This window comes from Hippopotamus amphibius, chromosome 16 (genome assembly GCF_030028045.1).
Source record: "Hippopotamus amphibius kiboko isolate mHipAmp2 chromosome 16, mHipAmp2.hap2, whole genome shotgun sequence".
Taxonomy (NCBI): domain Eukaryota; kingdom Metazoa; phylum Chordata; class Mammalia; order Artiodactyla; family Hippopotamidae; genus Hippopotamus; species Hippopotamus amphibius.
The window spans coordinates 45,123,856-45,147,951 of NC_080201.1; the positions used below are offsets into that span (position 1 = coordinate 45,123,856).

General features: G+C 44.7%; 1 protein-coding gene across 2 annotated transcripts in view; it reads left to right on the forward strand.

The window, feature by feature from the left end:
- The first annotated feature begins 412 nt into the window (after nt 1–412).
- GPATCH1 (G-patch domain containing 1) overlaps nt 413–24,096 on the forward strand; it is a 42,267-nt gene continuing 18,583 nt past the window's right edge. Inside the window, exons 1-13 of one of the 2 annotated variants that reach the window (XM_057713125.1) lie at nt 413–462; nt 5,945–6,079; nt 8,126–8,211; nt 10,044–10,204; nt 10,797–10,894; nt 11,187–11,245; nt 11,927–12,169; nt 13,190–13,337; nt 16,293–16,372; nt 19,350–19,554; nt 21,637–21,933; nt 22,907–23,085; nt 23,355–23,482. In XM_057713125.1, the coding sequence (XP_057569108.1) occupies nt 8,200–8,211; nt 10,044–10,204; nt 10,797–10,894; nt 11,187–11,245; nt 11,927–12,169; nt 13,190–13,337; nt 16,293–16,372; nt 19,350–19,554; nt 21,637–21,933; nt 22,907–23,085; nt 23,355–23,482 (1,610 nt within the window). In that variant the 5' untranslated portion in view covers nt 413–462; nt 5,945–6,079; nt 8,126–8,199. Of the gene's footprint in view, nt 500–5,944; nt 6,080–8,125; nt 8,212–10,043; nt 10,205–10,796; nt 10,895–11,186; nt 11,246–11,926; nt 12,170–13,189; nt 13,338–16,292; nt 16,373–19,349; nt 19,555–21,636; nt 21,934–22,906; nt 23,086–23,354; nt 23,483–24,096 lie in introns of both variants that reach the window. The other variant, XM_057713124.1, reaches the window with a different exon arrangement.

The window sequence follows — 24,096 nt, forward strand, 5'->3', positions numbered from 1 at the left end:
CAAGTTCCCGGCAAATGGCAGGGGTAGGACTGAGGGAAGCAGAGTCTCCCAGCTGGGTAAGGGAGGAAGGGCAGGCACCGGGTTGGGGAGGGGTGTGGGGTGGGTAGAACCAGCTCTGCCTCCGGACGGCCGGGTGCCTTCCACCTTCTCCCAGGAGCCTCCTCCTGACTGGCACATGGTGGAGCTAGGATGAGATATCGTGGCAGCCAAAGCCTCCGAGGCAACTCCTGCCGGGGTCCGCCTCTCCCAAGACGGGTTTGAGAACCACCAGGAGCAGATCGGAGGAAAGAGGCATGCCAGACGGAGTGAGCACTTTCCACGACCTGCAGGTAGAGCTTCGCAGCAGTGCGCGGAGAAGAAAGAGCGGAAGGGGTTTGGCCCATTGAGGCCCCCGTAGCGAGGAGGCGGGGCCCGGAAGGGAGCAGGATGGCGGCGCTGGACAGTGACAGCGACGAGGATTTGGTTAGCTATGGGACGGGTCTGGAGCCGCTGGAAGAAGGTGCGGGCTAGATTCGTCGCTGGGGCCTGTGGAAAACAGGCCGGGGGTCCAGGATTCGGGCCAAAAACGCACAACCCTTTGCCAGACCTTGTCTGGCACCGGGGGAAAGCCTGGTCTGCTACGGGCTGTGCGAACAGCGACCGGAGAGGCGTGCACTGTGCTTTTGCGGTGCTCACGTTTCGGGGGGAAGGATGGGAGGCCCGGGGGGTTGGGAAATAGAAAGATGACAAATAGGCTCGTGTGAGAGCGGGGGTAGAGGAGAAACGGTGGTCAGGCAATGTGTTTCCTAGGAGAGGACGTTTGAGCTCAGAATTGGAACAGGAAGGAAGCAACCGTATAAAGATTTGGGGGAAAGAGCATTTCAGGCAAAGCGAACAGCAAGTGCAAAGGCTCTGAAGTCGGAGCCAGTTTGGCAAATTAAGGGACAGGCAGGACTGATGTGGGTGGAGCAGACAGCACCAGGGGAAGGCTGGTAGAAGATGATGTCAGAGGGGGAGGCGGGGGTTGAATCTTACTTGGGAGTTTGGATTTTAATACTAAGTGCAGAAGAGGCTTACGGGGGTGGGGGTGGGGGTTACACAAGGGAGAGATGTATATTTTTAAGATTGTTCTATCCTGGATTTTGAGGGTAGGCGGGTTAGGCGTGGGCAAGAGTGAAGTAGGGAGATTAGCAAAAAGAGGCCTGGCGACGATGGTGGCTTGGGCTGGAGTATTAGCCGTGGTCTGGGTTGAGATGTACTTTTAAACAGAGCAGACCTGACTTGTTGGCGGAGTGTGCGGGGAGGGCAAGGTGAAGCAAGGTTCTCTCCCATGTTTCGGGTCTGATTCACTTAATGACTTGATTTGTTCAGTAAGAACTGATGGCAGTGCTAGAAGACAGAGGAGGTATGGTGGGCTAGGAGTTATTTGCAGACTCTCCTTTTACCCCACCCTAACTACATCCTGTCAGGTTGTACTTCTGGGACATTGCCACTGATTATCCTTTTATTCCCTACAAACAGTTCTAATCATTAGAAACTTCTGCTAGATTCTGGCCCTGTTTCTACTCTCTGCTTACAAAAGACAGAGAAATGCTGGTCTCCTGAAAGCTTCTTATGTGTTTAAAGACACCCCTTGCATTTCCTCTAAGGTACCACACTCAGTTCTCTAATAAATTCAGTTAGCTTTTCTCCAGTATGGCACCAGAGTGTGGGTAGAGTGGGGACATCACTAGTATGTCCTTCGTTTTATTTTATTTTATTTTATGACGCTGCATGGCATGTGGGATCTTTGTTTCCCAACCAGGAATCGAACCCACACCCCCTGCATTGGAAGCCTGGGAAGTCTTAACTGCTGGGCCACCAGGGAAGTCCCGTCCTTCATTTTAAACTGTATTTCTTTAATACAATCTAGGATAACATTAGCTTTATTGATAAACACATCATCCCATGATTTCAAGGAATTTGTTGAGAAAGATCCTTACTTCGAGGTGTTTCAAATCTAGTTGAGAACAAAAGTATGAGGTTCACAAGTGCTAAAGTATGTGATATAGAGAGGAAATAACCTATACAAGCTAACAGGGAAACCTGAGAAGGCAGGATGGGACCCCCTGAAAACTGGTTAGAATTTAGGTATGCAGGAAGAGGACAGGGTTAAACATGCCTGAGTGGGGGTTATTACAGCCCTGTCAGGCAGGAATTTGTATCATTTCTATATTTCTGTTCACACAGTTGTTTCCTTGTGAAGTAGCGTATTGTAAGTCATCAACTATTTGACCTATATTTTTCTTATTCCTATTTTGATGGTGTACAAAATCTGTAATGGAGCCTAATGGTTTAGCCATGCTTCTGAAGTGGAATGGACTTTTTTTTTTCCTGGCCTAAAATCATCCTTTAACTTCTCAGTAGTAAGAATTTTTGAGGATTTGTTTAGAATTGTTTCCTAAGCACTTTGAAGTTAAAATGCACTGTGACTACATTTTACAATATAACATACTAGACCAATAATTACTTTTACTTCCTACTTTGAAGTTTTAGTGACAGGTTAGACAAACATTGGTAGAGGAGGGACTCCATTACTTAATTAAAGTTGCTGGACTTGGCAGAAAGGTTTATTGTTTAAGAGACAATGGCTGATGTGTTACACACAGACTCAGACACATAGGCCCTCTGGTCTGAGAGGAAGGGGCCCCAGTGCTTATCTAACCTTTCCTTAGATACGTTCACTTGGCTGTAGAATTCTCCTCTTATTTTTTTAACTGTAAAAAAATTTTGTTTTTTGGCCGCACCGCAGCATGTGGGAATCTTAGTTCGCTGACCAGGGATCGAACCCATGCCCCCCTGCCTTGGAAGCCTGGAGTCTTAACCACTGGACCTCCAGGGAAGTCCCTAGAATTCTCATTTCTAGCTCATCCTGCTCTCAGATTAATTTAGGACCATTTTCCTCTTCTTTGATGCCACTTAAAACTGCCTGAGACTACCAGTCCCTCACAAGACATACCCCAAGCCTGCAGCACCGTGTTCTAGGCCCGCTGCACTATCTGCTCTTCGGGTTCTGTCTTCCGTGCCTCCCCTGTCCTCCAGTTAGAAGAGACTACTCTCTCAAACATCTGACCTTCCCCATTTAGACCTCCTGTTTACTGTCTGTGGATGGAGTTAATGCCTCTGTGGGGAAATGTGTCCCTACCTGCAGCTATCAAATTCTACTCATGCCTCTGGGTGACTCTGATGTTGTGGGCCTTGCACATTGTCTGAACAGTTCCTATACACGCAGGTCTCCTCTGCTGGGCTCTAAGCGCCCTGGAAACAGGGATGGAGTTGTGTTTCGTTTTCCACACCCAGCATCTAGAACAGGGCAGCTTCCATGGTAAGGCCCTCAGTAAACTCCTGGTTGGGAACGAGTGAAAAACAGAATAGGTGTGTCCCTGACTTGGAGGCAGAGTTGAGATCTGATTTCAGCTTTGTGCTTATTAGCCATGGACCTTAGGGCGCTTCTTTAATCAGAGCTTCCTTATCAGGGTGTGATAAGTGAGATAATATGTGTGAAAGAAAAGAATTCGTTGTTATTAGTAGCAATAATGATAACAGGGCCTGACTGAAATGCCCCTTCCTCCCTGGAGTCTTCCGGTGCCGTGATTAGGGGTGGCGCCTCCCCCGCAGGAGCCCTGTGGGACCTAGTCGGCCCCCCTGCTTGGCCGTCATCATCTGCTGCCTGGTTCTGCTTTGTTGTCTGCAGATATTATCTCTGCTTTCAGATCAGGAGTACCTGGAGAACAGAGCAAGAGCAGAACCTTCCATTGGCAGGACCTATTCTCTCTCACCTTAACCCAGTGGTTCTCAGCCAGGGATGAATTTTCCCTCCCCCCGCCCCCTCCAAGGGACCTCTGTCAATGTCTGGAGACATTTCTGGTTGTCCTGCTTTTTTGGGAGGGGGGCGTTACCGGCATCTAGTATTACAGGTTAGGGGTGCTGCTAACCGTTGTGTGGTGTGTAAGACGTCCCGCACAACTAAGAATTATCCAGCACAAACTGTCAATAGTGCTGAGGTTGAGGAACCCTGCCTTAGCCAGGAATCATGCCAGGTGCATGTGCAGTAATGGAGTGTGTGTACTGTATGTATTTCTAAGAAATGGTGCAAATCTTGGATTGTGGGACCCACACTGTAATTCAGTTCTTTAGAATGAAATGAAATTGTAACTGATATGAACTGAGATTTGCTATGCCAGGAACTGTGCTCAGCTTTCTGCATGTGGTTTTCAATCCTTGGCACCATCCTACAAGGTGGGTTTGGTTACTACCCTAATTTTATAGTTGTGGAGACTGAGGCTTAGAGAGATCAAAAAACTTGCCTAAAAGCACAAAGCTAGCAAATAGGAGGAGGGGGATATGAACCCAGATCTCCTGTCTACAGAACCCCCTTCACTACCTGCTGTAGGTTATAAGCTAGAAATGACTTCAAGGCTCCGAAAGCTATGAGTAAAAGTTTAGGACTATGAGGCTAAACCTTTCTTTACCTTTTGTTCCATTATCCAGAAGTAGTTGCTGGCTTAATTATTGAAGTAACAGGTATACATGGGCTTTAGGACACATCTTACCTACTCTATGTGCTACTAATAATAGCAATAGACACTAGTACTTTAAAGCTCTTTGTTGTGTGTCCCTCTTTTTGCTAAGCACTTTACAGGCGTTGTGTGATCCATTTTGCATAACAGCTCTATGAAATAGATATTACTATTAGTGTCACCCCATTTTACAGGTGAGGAAATTGAGGCACAGAGAGTTGTTAAGATGACCAAAATCCCAGTGCTAGTAAAGGTGGGCTTGGCTTTAAAATCCAGAGCACTGTGACTCCCAACCCTGAGCACTTAGCTACTGTGTAACTTGCTTTCTGAATTTAATGTTTGAAAATAACTTGGTGGTTACTTTTTGTTTTAAAACTTATTTATTTATATATTTATTCATTTATTGGCTGCGTTGGGTTTTTGTTGCTGCACGCGGGCATTCTCTAGTTGTGGCGAGCAGGGGCTACTCTTCGTTGCAGTGTGTGGGCTTCTTGTTGCAGAATAGGCTCTAGGCGCTTGGGCTTCAGTAGTTGTGGCACTCGGGCTCAATAGTTGTGGCTCTTGGGCTTGGTTGCTCGCAGCATGTGGGATCTTCCCCGACCAAAGGTCAAACCTGTGTCCCCTGCCTTGGCAGGAGATTATTAACCACTGTGCTACCAGGGAAGTCCTATTTTTTATTTTAAATAGATTGAGAAGTGTTCATTGGAATTAAAAAATTTTGGCAGTAATTTGTGTCGTGGCACCTGAAACTATAAACCTAAGGAATTTTTAGGTGAGGGTAAAATGTGTTAAGTTCCTTTTACTTGTGTGATATAGCAACCCAGCCATTTTCAACAAAGTAGGAAAAGGAATGAGCTTAAAGAACAGTAACTATGGAATCAGAAGAGTCCTAGAAATAGGGAAACTTAAGAGTTGGGGAAAATGGGCAATATCAGTGGAAAAATTTGGAGTCGGGGATGCTGTGAATTTCTAGAAGAGATATAGAAGTGTTTCCCTCTGCATGCCATGTGTAAACCTCTGCATGCCATGTGCCACCCCAGCAACTTGCCTACTTTACCACCAGCAGATTTCACCTCCATCTGTTTGAACCCTTCCCCTAGTGTAATTCAGTTTTCATGAAGAAACTTAGTGGGAAAATCAGGCCATTTTTGCTAAAACATATTTCTAATAGAAATAAGAGAGATCTATAATTGTCTTAGAACTATAAAGAAGCTTGATAAAATGTATTGTTTTCTAAACTACTCATACATAAGCTATTAAGGTCTAGGAATAGCAATTGATTAAAATTGTTATATTAGGAGTTATGAGAAATGAACAATTCATTATATTTAAGAAATGATCTTTTCCCTAGATCCTTTCTAACCCACCATCCCCTTCTCTCTCATTCAAAAAAATTTTTTTTTCAGGTGAGAGACCTAAGAAACCAGTTCCTCTTCAGGATCAGACTGTCAGAGATGAAAAAGGAAGGTATAAACGATTTCATGGAGCCTTTAGTGGAGGTTTCTCTGCTGGTTACTTCAACACCGTTGGCTCAAAAGAAGGTAGGATTTTCCTCCTTGTAGCTACTATATCACTAAAGCAAATGATTGAAATACCATAAGATTTTCACTCCCCTCCCCCGCCTCTCCCTTTTAAAAAAAAACTTTTAAAAGCTACATACACTGTAGTCTTTTGTGTTCTTTGAATGTCTGGAATGTTTCCAAAGTCAACTTGTGTGTTGTTCATTGATTACAACCTGAAGGTGAAAGAGTTTTCCTTCATTTCAAAAAAAATAGATACATCCTAAGCAGTTGTTTAAATGGTAACAGTGACTTCCATTGTCTACTGGGTCTTTCCCCGCAGGCAGTGCTCTCACAGTGATGCACTCAGGCAATCATCTGGCATGACTCAGTGCCTAAGGAGGGCAGGCGTCACAGCTGTTTTGTGGATGAGGACATTGCGGTCCCGGTACTGGGGTCCACAGCATCACTTGTCAGCACATGTTCTCCACCTGGAGAAAAGTCAGTCACATTTCTCACATTATGCAATATAATAAATTCTGTATTGTTTAAAGCAATGTATGTTGGGAATTCCCTGGCGGTCCAGTGGTTAAGATTCCGTGCTTCCACTGCAGGGGGCACGAGTTTTATCCCTGGTCGGGAAGCTAAGATCCCATATGCTGCGCAGCACAGCCGATAAAAAATGTAATATATGTTTTTAAAAAACATTTTAACACAGAAACTGGAAGAAAATGGCTTATGTATATCAAATATGAATGAAGATGACTAACTCACATAGCAATTATTAAGAACAAGATGAGCCAGAGCTTTCACATATATTTTAAAAAATAACTCATACATAACAAAGATAGTAAAATAAAGATGATAAACAATATAAGAAAGGGGTGGGGGAAGGCATGTAAGAAAAATAATTAGGGTAAATAGGATGGTTAAAGTTCAGTGTCTAGAATGTATAAGGATCAGTTCAATGAGCAAATGATCAAAGTATTTGAACAGTTTACTCCAGAGGAGATAGAAATGCTGGAATATTCAGCCTTGTTGTTAAGAGAAGCAAAGTAAGGTAACTAAGGCACTATTAAAGTAGCATACTTATTAATACTGGTACGTTAAAAATGGCCGTAGGATATGTGAAGAAAGAAGTACACGAATACATTGCTGAATGTTGTAATTATGGCTGTGCTATATATTGTAATTAAAAAGCAAGACCAGCTCAAATGATGAGTCATCACAGGTAGACTGTGATATGTTAACACACTGGAATATCGCTTTACCATTAGGAGTGACAGATTCAAGGACTGTGCAGATACAGGGCAAAGACTACAGAAATCCAAAGTGGAGGAAGGTGCTGGGCCAGAGTATCGCCGGGGAGAGCTGATCTTCACTGTCCTAGGGTTTCTCCCAAGTTGGCCTAGAAACCTGCTCCACCCACCTACCAAGACGAGGTCTGCCCCATGGTCCTCAGCTCCCCAAGACTCTTGTATAAAGTCAGAAGGGAGGTGTGCCACTCTTAGAGAAAACTGAAACAGTTTATCTTAGGGTGTTACGGATACATTTGACCTCCAAGGCATTTTCTATCTGTGACCATGGGTGGAGAACAGAGGTGTTCATTATAGGACTCAGGTGTTTGATGGAATTGGGGGTCTGCCCTTAGACTAGCCAGGTTGAATCCTTTCATGGCTGACTAATGCACCCTGACATAGTGTTTCTTTGCTGTGTTAGTATGTTAGTGTATATTGCTATCCTGGTGGTCTCAGAGGGGTCCTGCCTTTTAAGGTGATCTTGCATCTTTCTGCTCAGATCTACTTGTGTTCCTTTCACAGTTCAACTTTCAATGTATAATTGCATTTTTCTTGGTTGCAAATTCGTATGGGGAAACCTCACTGTATCCACTAAGTGCTGGCAACAGGGCATATTGGGATTAATAAGAAGTTTATGTGACATAATTATGTCTATGTGAGCGATGAGATGAGAAGCTGCTAAGAGTTTGTAGTTGTTGCAAGTTTCAAGTCCATGTGTGTTATTTAATTATTCAGTTATAAATCAAAATGCTATCTGGGATTATAATGTTCTAAACTCTTTTCTTTCAAGGATGGACACCCTCTTCCTTCGTGTCTTCACGGCAGAACAGAGCAGACAAATCTGTTCTTGGTCCCGAAGATTTTATGGATGAAGAGGTAGGTATGCAGAACTTTAACTGCCAGTCAGTCAGTGGAATGTGGGTGGTTGGTTGTTGTAGCACCTTCTCTCTCCCCAGAAAGTTCAGTGTACGATTTCCTGTTTGTCTGTAAGACTTTATCTTTTCGGTATTTGGCTTCATAGTGCCCTGCACATCAATGGATTCTTGTTCATTGGTGTAGCACCTTAATTGGCTGGTGCCAGTTTCTAAAGTCAAGAGTGTAAGGGGAAGGTCACTTACAGGCAAATTTACTTAAGCCCCAGTTACCCCAAAAGTGCAGTGTCTGCCAAGCTGAGTCCACAGCCTTCCACAGTGACTCTTCTGCACACTGCAGTTTAAGGAGGAGTGAGTGACTAGACTAGAGAAAGGAAGCCCTCATTAAGCCGCCAGCTTCTTAGGGGTAAATGTTGGAGCATTTTAAAATGGTCCTACCAGCCTGCAAGGTGGGCTCCATTTCCTTGTAAAATTAAACCTCTTTTACCTTAAACACTAGTTGTGGGTTCATTTGTGATAAAGATTAAGTAAAATACTTCTATGGACATGCTTTAGGCTACAGGTAAGAGGCAAGGGGCAGTCCCCTTCCTACATGACAAGCATAATCTAGGAGGAAACGTATCTCCTGGAACAAGAAGTCCGGATGTCAGCAAGGCCCTGGGTTCTCAGGCATCTTCTGCATATCAGCTTGTCCTTACACAGGGTCTCCTTGTGGTTGCAAAGTGGCTGCAGTAGCTCCAGGTGGCACATCCGGGATGATGTTATCCAGTGGGAGGAGAACTTTCTTCTTGGGATCTTTTCTTGAGAGCATAGAAACCATTTAGTAGATTTTCCCTCACATCTGCTTTGTGCGTTGTTTTACAAGCCCATTCTTAAAGCAGTCCCTGGTAAGGAAAATGGGATCAGAAATGACTGGCCTAGATAAGACATGAACCCCCCACTCCCTAACCCTCCCCTGCCCTAACACACACCTGCCTAGGGACACCACTCCTGAAGTGCGTGGTGGTGCAGAGCAAGGCCGGTGCCTGGACAACATCAGGGCTCTGTGGGGAAAGAGGAGGGGCTGTGGTTGTTGGACAGGCAGCTGACGGTAATTGTTCCAGTAAATGCAAAAGCACGTAACTCTAGGCCTGGCACAGAGGTGCTCCTGAATGCTTGCTGAGATTTTTTCCCCTTCACACTGACCTTTGAGATACTGTCAAGGAAGAGCAAAGAGCACAGTACTTACTTCCTGTCTTCCTAGCTGGGCAGTGCCTGTTGTGGCTTCACTGAGTGGTCACTGTCACGCCCCTGTCCTTGGCCACTGGCCTTAGCATATCCAAAGTCAGTGTGTAAATCAACTGCTCTGCTGATCCCTAACTCAATTTCCTAGTTTTATTTTTTTATTTTGTTTATTTTTTAAATACATTTATTTATTTATTCATTTATTTATTGGCTGCATTGGGCCTTCACTGCAGTGCGCGGGGTTCTCATTGCAATGGCTTCTCTTGTTGCAGAGCATGGGTTCTAGAAGTGTAGGCTTTAGTAGTTGCAGCACGTGGGCTTCCGTAGTTGTGTCATGTGGGCTCAATCGTTGTGGCTCCCTGGCTCTAGAGTGCAGGCTCAATAGCTGTGGTGCATGGGCTAAGTTGCTTCTTGGCATGTGAGATCTTCCTGGACCAGGGATCAAACCTATGTCCCCTGCATTGGCAGGTGAATTCTTAACCACTGCACCACCAGGGAAGTCCTCAATTTCATAGTTTTAACTTTTTTTTTAAAGAAATAAAGCTATATGATGTATCATGTTTAATCACTTTCCAAATAATGTAAGTAATTCTGTTTGAATTTTTTTTAAAGGATCTTAGTGAATTTGGGATAGCACCTAAAGCGATTGTTACCACAGATGATTTTGCTTCTAAAACCAAAGATCGAATACGAGAAAAGGCCAGGCAGTTAGCAGCGGCTACTGCCCCTATTCCTGGAGCCACGCTGCTTGATGACTTTATAACACCAGCAAAGTAAGAAGAATTTCATTCCAGCTTTTCTGATCTTGGCATCACTGCCTTGCATATATATATATGATGATCTTACTTAGGAATAGTTTGGTTGCAAGTAGGAGAAGCCTTCTTAGCCTAGCTTGAGTATAAAAGAGGGTTTCGCCAAAAAGACTTTCCTTGTGCTATTATCTCCTGGAGTGCTCTAGAGCTGCAGCCACTAGCTGTGTTCCTGGGGCTCATGGAGGCTGGAGAGCTATTAGGAACTGGGGTGGCTTCCCTCCCACCCGCCGCTTCATAAGCCTGAAGGGCTCTCTCCTCATTCTACCCTCCCTTTCTGCATACCTCCTTGTTCTGCTCCTGGGTATGTGGCCTCAGGTGGCAGCCTCAGAGCATCATGGTTTCCCAGGCCACATGCTTGGCATCTGTGTGTCCATCCCAGAGGCCTGGGAGAGGAGGCAATTGATCGATTTCCCCAGGTCCAGTCAGCTGTGGCAGGAACAGTAGGGCCGTGTGCTTCTAATAGGAATGGGGGAAAGGGCTCAGGCATGACAGGAGTATGAGCTGCTTATTTCCTTCTGTTCGTTAGTGTTTTAAAAATGCCTTGATATCCTAGGTTGTCTGTTGGTTTTGAATTGCTGAGAAAAATGGGTTGGAAGGAAGGACAAGGAATTGGTCCTCGAGTAAAGAGAAGACCACGCCGACAGAAACCTGGTAAGTGTATTGATTGTCATTAATCCTTGGTCTCCCCAGCCAGACTGTGAACTCTTGGAGGCAGCAGAGCTTTCCTTCGGGTTCTGGGCAGTAGTGGTTATTCACTGTGCACATCTCTGCCAGAGTGCAGGTGGGGCAGGGGCTGGTGGAAAACAGTCCCCGAGTGATGTGTCCCACTCTAAAGCTGCAGCACCTTTTACAAGCTCGGCCGTCTACCTCTGAAGAGTGTCAGTGAATCAGCCCTCTGTGTTTTTAGTGGCGCCTGACTGATGCACTTGAAATCTCTTTATAGATCCCGGAGTAAAAATCTATGGCTGTGCATTACCCCCTGGAGCCTCTGAAGGATCTGAGGTATCGTATGGGATAGTAGCGCCTGTTACGCTATGAATGGGCATTTAGGGTCAGAAAACTTTAGAAATCAGTCAGATCCCATTATAAGGAAATGCCAATATCCTAAAACTGTCCTCATTGTGTCAGATAATATATGCCAGCTCCATAGATGTCCCAAGTCTGTTCAGGTTCTTAAAATGGAGTTGTTTGTCAGAAATAGACTCACAGACATAGGAAGCACACTTATGGTTAGCAAAGGGGACAGCGGTGAGGGCCAAGGAGGAGAAATAAATTGGGACTTTGATAAACACTACTTAATATAAAATAAACAATAAGGGCCTACTGTGTAGCACAGGGAACTATATTCAGTGTCTTGAAATAACCTATAATGGAAAAGAATCTGAAAAATTTATATATATTATATATATATGTATATAAAACTGAATCACTTTGCTGTACACCTGAGATTAACACAGCATTGCAAATCAACTATACTTCAATTAAAAGAAAGATTTTAAAAAATGGAGTTGTTTATGTTAGTATCATTTGTTCAGGGACTTGATTTAGTCATTTGTAATAGTGGAAATGAAAGTATGGTGATTGTTCTGTTTGGAATTAATCACTGCATTTTAAAATAGTATTTTACAGGCTTTACACCAGGCAGTGACTCACCTTCATTTCATTTTTAAACACTGAAAATAGGATGAAGATGATGACTACTTGCCAGAAAATGTGACCTTTGCACCTAAAGATGTCACACCCGTGGATTTCACACCTAAAGATAATGTACACGGACTGGCTTACAAGGGCCTGGATCCCCACCAAGCACTGTTTGGAACTTCAGGAGAACATTTTAATCTTTTTAGTGGTGGACCTGAGGGGACCAACAATCTTCTCGGAGATATTGGAGTGAATAAAGGAAGAAAATTGGGAATTTCAGGCCAGGTAAAAGCGTTTCTATTTTATAAACAGGGAACCACTGACAAGTGAGAATTCTGGCTATATTACATGTGCCCCATAGTAAGCACTCATTATTCATAGACTAAATGAAGACCTTAAAGCGGTTGTATTTTCCGTGGGAGCTTGTCCGAAGACGTGTAAAGCACACTTTCCTGATTTGAATATGTGCTCCTGAGACCCTGTGACCTAACGTTCTTGGTGGAGTTTGTATGTTCCCAGGAGTGAGGACTGCCTTCCCATACCCCCGTGGGGCTGAACAGAAAACCCACACTTACCTCTTTGAATTAGTTAATAGTTGAATTACAGTCTGCCTCTCCCAGTTCAGGTCTGAGTTTTACTACCTCTCCAACTCTTCCCTAGTGCTGCAAGCCCTACGTCGGGAACCTGGGTATAAGTTTTACTTGGGAGATTTGCTTTTTACCTTTGAGGAGATGGAGAGCTTTTCCTGATTGCCTGTCTTCTCAAATTAATTCAGGAGTTCTTTCCTAAAATACGTCCAGAGAATGGTTACTTTGTCATTTGTACCTTTTCTTTCCTATACGTGTTTTTTTTCCCAGTCCTTTTAACAAAAAGTGATATTTGTTCTTGGCCATTTCCTACAAAGATTAGGAGTTCTTCTAGCACTGGTCACCAGCGCTGGCCCCCGGCCACGTTGATCAGTAGTTGAACGTTCTGCCTTTCTCCTTGTGGAGGTCCCATTTCTCCCCCTGCACTGCTGCTTGGGTGTGTTCTTCACCCCTCTTCCTGCGCAAGGACCCAGACCTGCCGCTGCTGCTGAGCCTGGAAGACAGCTCCAGCGCTGGAGGCCTGGAGGCGGGACGTTCACTTCTGGTCATTGTTTTCCAGAAGACTTGGATCCCTGTGTTAATCTGGGGCTCCCACTTGCTTCTCTCTTGGTGATCTTGAAGTGCTGATGTGGTCTGATCAGTCACATGCTTATAGTAGCCTTATCCTTCAGGGCAGACACATGCTAAAATCTGTAATTGTGAAATCTTGTTTTCGAAGGCTTTTGGTGTAGGTGCCCTGGAAGAGGAAGACGATGATATCTATGCCACAGAAACTCTATCCAAGTATGATACTGTTTTGAAGGACGAGGAGCCTGGAGACGGACTCTATGGCTGGACAGCACCCAGGCAGTATAAAAGTCAGAAAGGTAATTCCATGGACCTGCAACTGATGGTAGGACCAAGTGTCGGGACCTCAGGAAGAAGGGATTGCAAGATTGATACTGGAGTGTCAGCCTCCGTGGAGCAGGGAGTTGTCGATCAAAGATGCAGAGTGAGGAACAAGTGGGGAGAAGAGAGGCCCTTTGTGGGAAGTAAGACGGAAGTGGGATTTAAACCAGTTCAAGGCCAAAGCCAACTGTCAAGGCAGAGTCAAATGGGGGGCAGGCCCCTTCCAGGAAGGGGCCTGGAACAGGGAAGGAGCAAGTGTGTGGACAGGTGCTTGCTCGTGTTGCAGGTCAGAGCTGACAGTGGGTCAGAGGGAAGCACTCCCAGCTCAAGGAACTGGGCAGGTGACCAAAGGAGGCCAACTCAAGCAGCAGGTTAGGAGGCTAGGCGTGGGGACCAGGTGGTAGGTACGCAGAGAGCCTGCAGCAAAATGGAGATCGGTGCCCAGCTTATCTCATTGCTTAAGTATCTGGTTCCTGAGGGGCTCCAGTTAAGCTCGGAGATGGACATCTCTTGACACATCTGGAATTTCAAGTCAGAGTCCATAGTGATTCAGATTCTGTGGTTCTAAGTAGGATTTCAGTTTTTCTTTCCAGAAAAGGTGTAGGGAAGAATCAGTAGGTATTAATGGCATGTGATCCAGATCTAATCAGACTTGGATTTGAATCCTAGCTCTCTACTCAGTCAGACCTGGATTCAAATCCCAGCTCTCTAAGGTCCAGCTGCATGACCGTGGGCAAGGCTTGTAACCTACCTTTCTGGGCATCATTTGGAAAGTGAGGATAGAACCCACTCTGGGGGTCATTGTGAGGCCTAAATGGCATCACAGATTTGGCATAGTACCTGTGCCAAAATACATGCCACCTACTATAACAACCACTTAAATAAAGTAAGGAGGTGAGAAAATCTATTTAGACATTTTTGGCTGGAATCAGGTAAGGTTTGATCTAACTCTTATAAAATGCATCTAAACAATCTGGGCATCACTCCCCCAAAATGATGCCACTTTTACATTTCTAGAAGAGAAAAAAAAAGCAGGTGTAGTTTGCTTAATGGCCGTGAGTACAGACTCTGAAGACAGACTGCCTGGGCTCCTGTCCTGGTTCTCCCCATTTATCAGCTGTGACCTTGGGCAGGCTGCTTAACCTCTCTATGCCTCGGTGTCCTTGCCTGGGCAATGGGCATGGTGATGGCTTACCTATCCCACGGAGGCGTAATGTGCGTAAAAGGGCTTAGAGCTTGCACAGCAAGCACTCTGCAAGGATGAGCCGCCTCTGTCGTCACTGTCACAAAAGTAATCCAGGTTTTTACACGAGGTGCTGGGCGGGTGTGCACCCAGATGTTAGTAGACGCTACCTCTGGGTGGGAACCAGCTTACTTTTATTTTCTTCCTTTTGCTCACCTATATTTCCAGATTTTTCTACTAAGGCTATTCATTGTTTTTATAAGTTAAAAGAAGATATATAATATTATATTAAATTAATGTTATAATATATTAATATTATAGCTTATATTAACATATGCTAGTTAGTATTTATACTAACCATATCAACATACTGACACATACTGTATTACTAATATTAATATATTGATATAATAATTATTAATCTATAATAAATATACATATTTAAATCTGCCCTCAGCCAAATCTTTGGCTTTTCCTTTGTATAACACCTTTGCCCTGGCTGGTTCATCCCCACCCCTCCCCCCATCAGGCCTGGGGCGATGCCTCCCTCTGAGCTCCCCACCCTCCCCTCACACCTTCTCTTCCACAGGCCCCTCCCCTCCCCTTAGGGTCACAACATCTGTAGTTGTGACCTTACGGTTTTTCACTGAGTGAATCTATATGTAGCCAGTCTCCATGGCTGATTTTTAAACTGTTATTATTTGTTTCCATGAACAATAGGGCTATAATATTCTCATGGTTCTCTATAGACATTTATTTATATCTTCAGAACAAATTCATGAAAGTGAAATTGCTGGGTTTGAAAAGAATACAAAACTCCAAGAATGTAAAATTTAATCCTCAATTACCCTACGGAATTTTAGGGACTTCCAGAAGCTGCTACACAAGTTCTACGTGCGTTGAAGTACAACGAATGAGATTGTGGGGAGGGTAGTTACCGGGCAGGGCTGCATCATAAGTGGCTGAGACCCTCCGTGCCGCCTGCAGCTCGGGCAGCCCTGCCTGCTTCAGGGCTCAACACCCAGCTTGTGTAAGTGCTGGTGGTCATGTAGCAGGGGCTTTTGGCTACAGAAAATATAGTTCATGCATATGGATTTTTGACATAACCTCTATTTGCAGAAAATCCTTGAGAATCAAAGGGGTTTTCTCTGCAACAAATAGACCATCCCTGGCTGCAAGTTAGAGGCCGTTGGTTGAATCCTGAATTAGTAATCTTTGTCCTTGTTAGAATTTCAATTGAGGAAAAGACAAAAGCACCTTTTAATTGGTCCCACAGTTAGATTACAGGCTGACCTGGTTGTATTGCCTTTGGTGCGTTATTTGGATGGTTGCTAAAGAAATTGGGAGGTTGTTTCCCCGTGGTTCTTCACCTAGTTTTAGAAATGACTTTCAAAGTTATTTTTATTTTTGTCCATACTTGTTCTCTCGGTGGTTTTTCTTGAGATCTTTTACTCCACAGAATATATTCTTTGGAGCCCCTCAGGGTAGGACCTCAGGTACTCTTTCTAAATAACAATGTTGAAGTGCCGTTGTTACCTGGACAGCCTAATCAGCCCAGGGCGGTGTGGTCTGGACTCTAGTCACTGAGTCAACAGAGGTGTGAGGGCTTTACCTACCATTCTTTCCTCCCTTTTACTGATAGCAGCTATGACATGTAGTGTTTATATTCTTAGAGATGAAAAACTGAGGTCTTTTGTCTTATTCTAATCTTCTCTGCCCCTGGAATTAATCAAATGACATCATTTTGTAGAACCAGAGAAAGATCTTCGCTACGTTGGCAAAATTTTGGATGGATTTTCCTTGGCTTCTAAACCTTTATCTTCTAAGAAAGTAAGATTTTTTTTTACTGGTTTAGCACTTAAAATATTTGCTGCTGTGTAATTGGAATTATTATATTAACAATTAAAAAGATAAATTTTGCTAACAGAAAGCAACAGTCTGGTTACTAGAGATTGTCCAGGGAAACATATTCTTTTTTGGAAAAGTCAGTCAGTAGCCATATTGTATTCAAAACATCTAACTGCTAATCTTTGAAATCCAAACTTGGAGTGGTTATTTCCATTGAGAAAGAATTACATTAGAAGCTGGCGGGAGAATGGAATTGATCTAATCCTAGGAGCAGTGTAACTTAAAGAAAATTTCAAAGAGCTGTAACAGCCCACGGTCCCGACTCCTCCTGAGTGCCGTGGAGTGCATTAGCTGCTGTGGGCAGGGCTCCCGGGGCTCCTTGCCTGTGCTGAGCGGAAGGGAGAGGAGCTGGCAGTGTGTGGGTCAGTCCCGGGGAGAACTGCGTATGCCTTTCCGGATAGTCCTGTGTCTGCGAGCCTTTTTGCAGCTTTGGCCACGTGGCTCTTTAACACCCATCGGAGCCACGTGTTCACAGGTTAGCATGGCTGCTGGTAACTCAGGAGGGGTGCCTGGCAGGTTGCCTCCTTGGCAGACTTGTTTTAGATTGTTCCACACTTTAATGGGCTTTTTTGTTTTTAACTCAGCAAACATTTGTTAAGTACCTCTGTGGCTTGGCCTGTGGTTCTCCGGAACCCAGGAGGCCAGGAGCAGCGCAGCCTGAGAAGCCACGTACGGTATTACAGTGGCTTTGATTTCTTTAGTCGTGATAGTTAATGTGTTGTAACAGTGAGCAGAATATATTCAGAACAGCACTGGGCACGTAGTAAGCCACTGTTATTTACCAGAAATGTCATATTATGTCAGAGGAGAATGTGAGTTTTTTACACGTATGAAAAGGGCTTTACACGTACCATTTTACACGTAAAAATGGTTAAGTACTCATTCGGCTTGGGGCTCAAGGGTAAATAGGACTATTTAAATAAGCCCCCAAATAGCTCCTGCTCATTGAGGGTGCCAGACAGAGAAGTCCACTGTCCTGGCAGAGTGTGTAAACAGAGAGACAAGCACTGGTGGTTCCTCGCTGGAGTAGGGCTTTGGGTGTGAACGATTCGGAGCAGGGCTGTGTTCACTGTGCCTTTCACAAATGGGCAGGTTTTCTAAAATGTGGCTAAAAACCCAGCCTCTGGATCCAGAGGCAAAACAGAGCAGTGATTTAGCAGAGGGAGTGAAATGCTTTGAATCCAATGGAGGATATTAAGAAGAGTGTGTAAACACCCCTCCTTTCCGCCACACTCCTCTGGTTTTTTTTGTGTCATGGTAACACGAGAGTGTTTGCCAGCTGACTTGGGAGTTATATTTTTCAGAGAAGGCGGTCAGGCTAAGATTATAAAAAATGAGATTTCCTAACAATGATGATAGCACTCTTTCACGACTTTCAGTGGACCAGGTGCTCACCCCAAGGCTGCGCTTTACAACTACCTGGGAAGCTTGGGAAATTCCAACTGCAGCTGATTTTTTTGTGGGATGGGACGCAGGTATCATAACCGTTAAATCCCTTGGGTGAGTGCTGTGTGCAGCTGGAGCTGAGAACCACAGCCAGAGAGCGTTCAGCGTTTCACTGGTTACAGAGCTCAGAATTCCAGTAGCTGAAAAATCTAGAAAACGGCTTAAATAGGACTGTCCATAAATATGTGTGTGTTAGACCAAGAGCAAGGGAGACCATTTAAAGCAATACTTTAAAAATATCTAATGCCTTCTTTTAGCTTATCTGTTCCACCATCATTAATGCCTGAATTTCCCAAATGGATTTCAATTTCAGTTCAGTCAGCTTTTGAATGAAAAATACCTTGGACCAAAAAATAAGGCCTGAAACTCCAATTTGGAACTGAAACATAACCCGAAAAAGAATTCTGAATTTAAAAGTAACTTATTGAAAGTTGTTATTTTTTTCTAAGCCATGAATCATGCTTTGCTAACTCTTCTGATTCGCAGTGGGCCAGTTCTGCACGTGGGCCAAGAGTATCAGCTATAGTTATTGTTACTCTTCTCATCATACGAAACACGCGTATTAGCATCTCTGTGTAGAGTGGTCAGGGGTGATATTTAAATGTCTGGGACTTCCCTGGTGGTACAGTGGGTAAGACTCCATGCTCCCAATGCAGGGCCTGGCTTTGATGCCTGGTCAGGGAACTAGATCCTACATGCTGCAATGAAGAGTTCACATGCCACAACTAAGAAGACTGCATGCCGCAACTAGGGAGCCCGTAAGCCACAACTAAGGAGCCCACCTGCCACAACTAAGACCTGGCGCAACCAAATAAATAAATAAATACATAAATATTTAAAATGTCTGGCCACAGGATCAATGTGGTTCTGGTGCCCCTCCAGATCTAGGGTGGGTGATGGCTGGGCACCTGGGCAGGCTGTTCCCAGTGCTGCCTCCCTGCTGAGTGTTAGCCTGGGAAGGGGTGGGGTTAACAATCCTCAGAGGTAATGCGTTCTCTTGGTTAAATGAAACACGATCACCTTGCAGCCTGTATGTTCTGAGTTTTGGGGTTTTTTTGTTTGTTTGTTTTAATATATTTATTTATTTAATTTATTTATTGGCTGCATTGGGTCTTCGTTGCTGCACATGGGCTTTCTCTAGTTGCTGCATGCAGGAGCTACTCTTCATTGTGGTGCACGGGCTTCTCATTGTAGTGGCTTCTCTTGTTGCAGAGCACTGGCTCCAGGTGCGTGGGCTTCAGTAGTTGCGACACATGGGCTCAATAGTTGTGGCTCACGGGCTGTAGAGCACAGGCTCAGTAGTTGTGGCATACGGGCTTAGTTGCTCTGTGACACATGGAATCTTCCCAGAGCAGAACTCGAACCCGTGTCCCCTGCATTGGCAGGTGGATTCTTAACCACTGCACCACCTAGGAAGTCCCTAAGTTTTGTTTTACTTATTTATTTTTTAAAGGTTTATCCACCACCTGAATTGCCAAGAGACTATCGACCAGTGCATTATTTCAGACCTGTGGTGGCTGCAACCTCAGAGAACTCCCACTTACTTCAGGTATTATCAGAGTCAGCTGGAAAGCCAACACATGACCCAGGGACACATAGTAGGCACCAACTGAATGCCTCCAAACGGGGAGAGTTGCTAGGAGAAACGCCTATTCAAGGTACGTGCCACAGAGAAGATTACATTTATAATAATCTGTATTATCCAAATCAAAATGGAAAGTCGTTTTCCTATTGAAATTTTTTACATAATTTTGTATTCCCAAACTGGGAATAAAATTGTTTACTGTGAATGGTGTGCTTAGCAGTGTGCACATCCTTTACTTAAGATGTGTTTTCCCACCATCGGTTTGAGTTGTGTCATTAAAATTACAAGCCCAGTCTTTTTTTTTTAATTAATTAATTAATTTATTGGCTGCGTTGGGTCTTCATTGCTCAGCGCAGGCTTTTCTTATTGTGGTGGCTTCTCTTGTTGCGGTGGCTTCTCTTGTTGCGGAGCACAGGCTCTCGGTGCATGGGCTTCAGTAGTTGTGGCTCGCGGGCTCTAGAGCGCAGGCGCAGTAGTTGTGGTGCATGGGCTTTGTTGCTCTACGGCATGTGGGATCTTCCCGGACCAGGGTTCAAACCTGTGTCGCCTGCATTAGTAGGCAGATTCTTAACCACTGCACCACCAGGGAAGCCCATAAGCCCAATCTTAAGTGCAGCAGTTTTCAGACTTTTGATAATTGTTCAAGAATGAGGCGAAGACCAGGGCCATGTGTACCTTCACTTTTTCCGCACAGCCTGGGAGTGTATGACTTTCTTCTCAAGGGAAAAGGGTACTGTCGCTCTTTTCCTGAAAGCCTAAAAGGAATGAGTGTCTGAAAGGATGGACAGACATAGAGAATTCCCTTGTAGGCTGGAGCCGAAAGACCCACTATGAGAGGTAGACTTGGACTTGCCATCTGGGAGCCTAATAGATACCTCAAATACAGTAGACCAAACTCTTGGTTCCCCACTTCCTTCCCCAGAGTTTCCCTTTCTCCAGCCTTCCCCTTCTCAGTAAATAAGACCACCAGGGACCAACTGCCTGGCCCAGAACACAGGAATCCTAATTCTTAACTCCTTTCTTTCCCTGCCTCCTCCTGCCCTACCCAGTCCCTCAGCAAGTCCTCTCAGCTCTACCCTCAACGTGAAGTGGACCCCATCCACTTCTCTGTGTTTCTGCTGCTTCCACCCTGGTCTCAGCGCCCATCTTCTCTCACCTGGATCATGGCAGCAGCCTCCTCACTGGTCTTCTTAGTTCCCTTCCTTTCTCTCTGTAGCCTGTTCCCTTCAGCAGCAGCTAAATTATACCACTCCCCACCCGCTCCCCTAAAACACTGTAGTACTGCTCACACTAAGGAAAGGTCCAGACTGCCCACAAGGCCCTGTGGACCCCGCCCTGCCTCCCTTTCAGGCCACAGCTTACACCCCTTTCCCTGAACCCCTGCAGTCCAGCCTCATGGTCCTCCCTCCTGCCCTCTGAACCTGTCGACAGTGATGCCGCCTCAGGGCCTTCATGTTTCCTGTTTCCTCTGTCTCTCCCTTCCCTCACATTTTGGCTCCTTCTTTTCACTTAGGACTTACCTCAGATAGTACCTTTTTAGAGGGACTTTGCAGGCTTTCCCTACCCACTGATTAAGCTAGTTATTTCTCCCTCAATTTTATCACCTAGGTCACCTATTCCCCCCCACCCCCCACCCCCCACAGTCCTCCTCTCGTGGCGGTTCTCTGGTGTTGATTCTTGGTTTCTTTAATGTCCATCTCCTTCACTAGTGAGAGCAGGGCATCACCTGCGTTGTTCTCCCAGCCCCAAGCCTGGCACGGAGTGGGCTCTCAGTGAGCATTTGTGACACGTGTGAGTGTTTGGTGGGTAGCTGTGCTCTGAGCCAGGGCTTGTGCTGGGAGGGACCGTGGAAATGGTGGTCACCACAGACTAGAGGTCCAGACTCTGGGATGTCAGGGTCCTCATTCTAGGACCACTCACTGGCCTTATAAACATCCAAGTATTAACCTCCACTTTTGCCAACTATAAAAGAGGAGTGTCATTATTTTATTACTGTCTAGTTCACAGGGATAGTCTGAATACAGATGAAACACCAAATGTAAAATACTCCCCTTCAATTACATAAATTTGTGATATTGAAAATGTATGTAGAGAGAAATGTGACTATAGATGTCTTATTATACTTTTCATCTCTTGCTATTATTGTTTCTTTTAGGGGCAGCTCCTTCAGTGTTAGAATTTCTGTCCCAAAAAGATAAAGAGAGACTCAAAGAAATGAAGCAGGCAACTGACCTTAAAGCAGCTCAGCTGAAGGCCAGGAGTCTGGCCCAGAATGCCTCTAGCAGCAGACCCCAGCCCTCCTCTCCAGATGTCGGACACTGCTCTTGGCACATGGCATTGAGTGGTGGGACAGCCGCCACAAGAGCCAGCAACTTCAAACCTTTCGCAAAAGATCCAGAAAAGCAAAAACGATATGAAGAGTTTTTAATACACATGAAACGGGGTCAGAAAGGTGAGTGCTAGGCCTGGGCCTCCCACGTCTCGCCAGGGACAGCATTCTTGCTGTTCTGACCCTAGGCCCAGATTCCGAATGGAGGTATCCTGCTCTGGCAGTGCTTTACTTTGCCCTGCTCTGAACACGGCAAAGATTTCAGGCCCTGGTTGTTGACTTGAGAAAGCAAGAACAATTAGCCTGTGTTTCTCTGTATCTCAGGTCCCAAAGATAGCTGTTTAAGTAGAGAGCATGCCTTGGCAGTGGCTAATGCTAAATTACAGACCATTTACTGTTTGCACATGCTGGACTTCTGTGTAACGCTTACATTTCCTGCCAAGAGAACAAGGTCATTTCCCACTCTATCTTAAGATCCTAACCATCTAGCTCTAAATCATAGTCTAAAATTTGACTTACAAAGATAGTTGACTGTTGAACCCTTACATGGGGAAAAATTCACTCTGTGATCTCTGAAGTAAATTTGGCAAGACTGAGGCAAGAGATTGCTCTTATATGCAGTAGACCTTGTGAGAGCTTGTTAGCAAATTAGAGGGGTTGGTTTTCAAAAGCAGATCTTTGTGTACTGTGCCTTAACTCCCTACTAAAATTCCACACCCCTAATGTTTACTTGTTAAGTTAAAAAAAAAAAAAAGAGAGAAAGGAGTGTTTTCTGCTTAAACTTAAGAATGTAGTTGGGACGAATTTTCACTGTCTGGGACTGGTAATAATTTCCTTGCTTTGAAAATTTAATCAAGCACTAGTCCCCAGTGTTTTTCTCTGTTATATGCAGTAGACAGAATTCAGTAAAAGCATCATTTTGAGGGAAGGAGCAATATTATCTACCAAGGACCTCCCCGCCATGCTCTTAAAAACCAGATAATGATTTGTGTTTCCTCTGGTGAAATCTACAGGGATTCAGTGGTACCCACTAGATGTTATCCTTTAAGTTCCCTGTTCTCCCTGGGAGTGAGCAGTTTCTTGTCGTCTACCATAGATGCTTTGGAACGTTGTCTGGATCCCAGCATGACAGAGTGGGAGCGAGGCCGTGAGCGGGACGAGTTTGCCCGGGCAGCCCTGCTGTATGCATCTTCCCATTCGACCTTGTCCTCCCGGTTCACTCACGCCAAGGAGGAAGACAACTCCGATCAGGTGGAAGTCCCTCGGGACCAAGAGGTCTGTCGCCACCATTCCCTACGTGATGAATTTTAGAATTAAAACACGGCGCAGCCAAAGACGTTAAATCCCTCAGTGAGGAGATCAAAATCTGCCTGGCACCATAGAATAAGAAATGGCTTTATGCTTTTAGCCTCCAGTGTACTTTAGCAGAAATGTAGCGTAAGCTGTTTTGCAGTTTTGGAAGATTGTTTGAAAACTTGTAAATGGCCAGGCAGCCAGGTCAGCTGTGTGGCCACGTGATGAAACAGATGACGGTCTTTTCCCAGAATGACGTCAGTGACAAGCAGTCGGCCGTGAGGATGAAGATGTTTGGGAAGCTGACCCGAGACACGTTCGAGTGGCACCCTGACAAGCTGCTGTGTAGGAGGTTTAACGTCCCTGACCCTTATCCCGAGTAAGTTGGGTAAACCTGCCCTTACGTCAGTACTTACTTCCCCATGTTAAAGCTAAATTTCCCCTTATGTTGTCCTTTAAATTTCCTTTTTCTAGATGAACTTACTTGTAAATGCTCGGAGCTGCAGACACTGCAGATTTAACTTCTATTAATTTGTCACTAAAAAAATAAGCAAACATCCAGTTAGTAAACTTTATTCTGTATTGAAGATAGGAAACTCAGATATGCGTCGTTACAAAAACATAATGCCTGTCTGATTTGCCACCTTTTTAATCACACAGAGTTTACATTTAAAATGAAACTTATGTTTTCTGATTCTCTAGACAAGTTCAGTACCTTCTTATTTGATTGCAAACTCTGCAAGAAGGCATATCCAGTTGAATCAGAGACTTTGTCAGAAAATTTAGGTATATTGTTAACAGTGGAACTTTTCCTTCATGGAAAACCATTGTCAAATTCTAGCTCTTACTATAACAATAAAAAACTCATGGCTCCTAAAATCAGACATTCCAAATTACATAATTGCTTTGAGAAGCAAAAACATCTTAGGGGACCTTTTCAGCCAAGTAGAAGAGCTGCTGGTGAAAAATATGAGATGGACATTTTTATAGGAA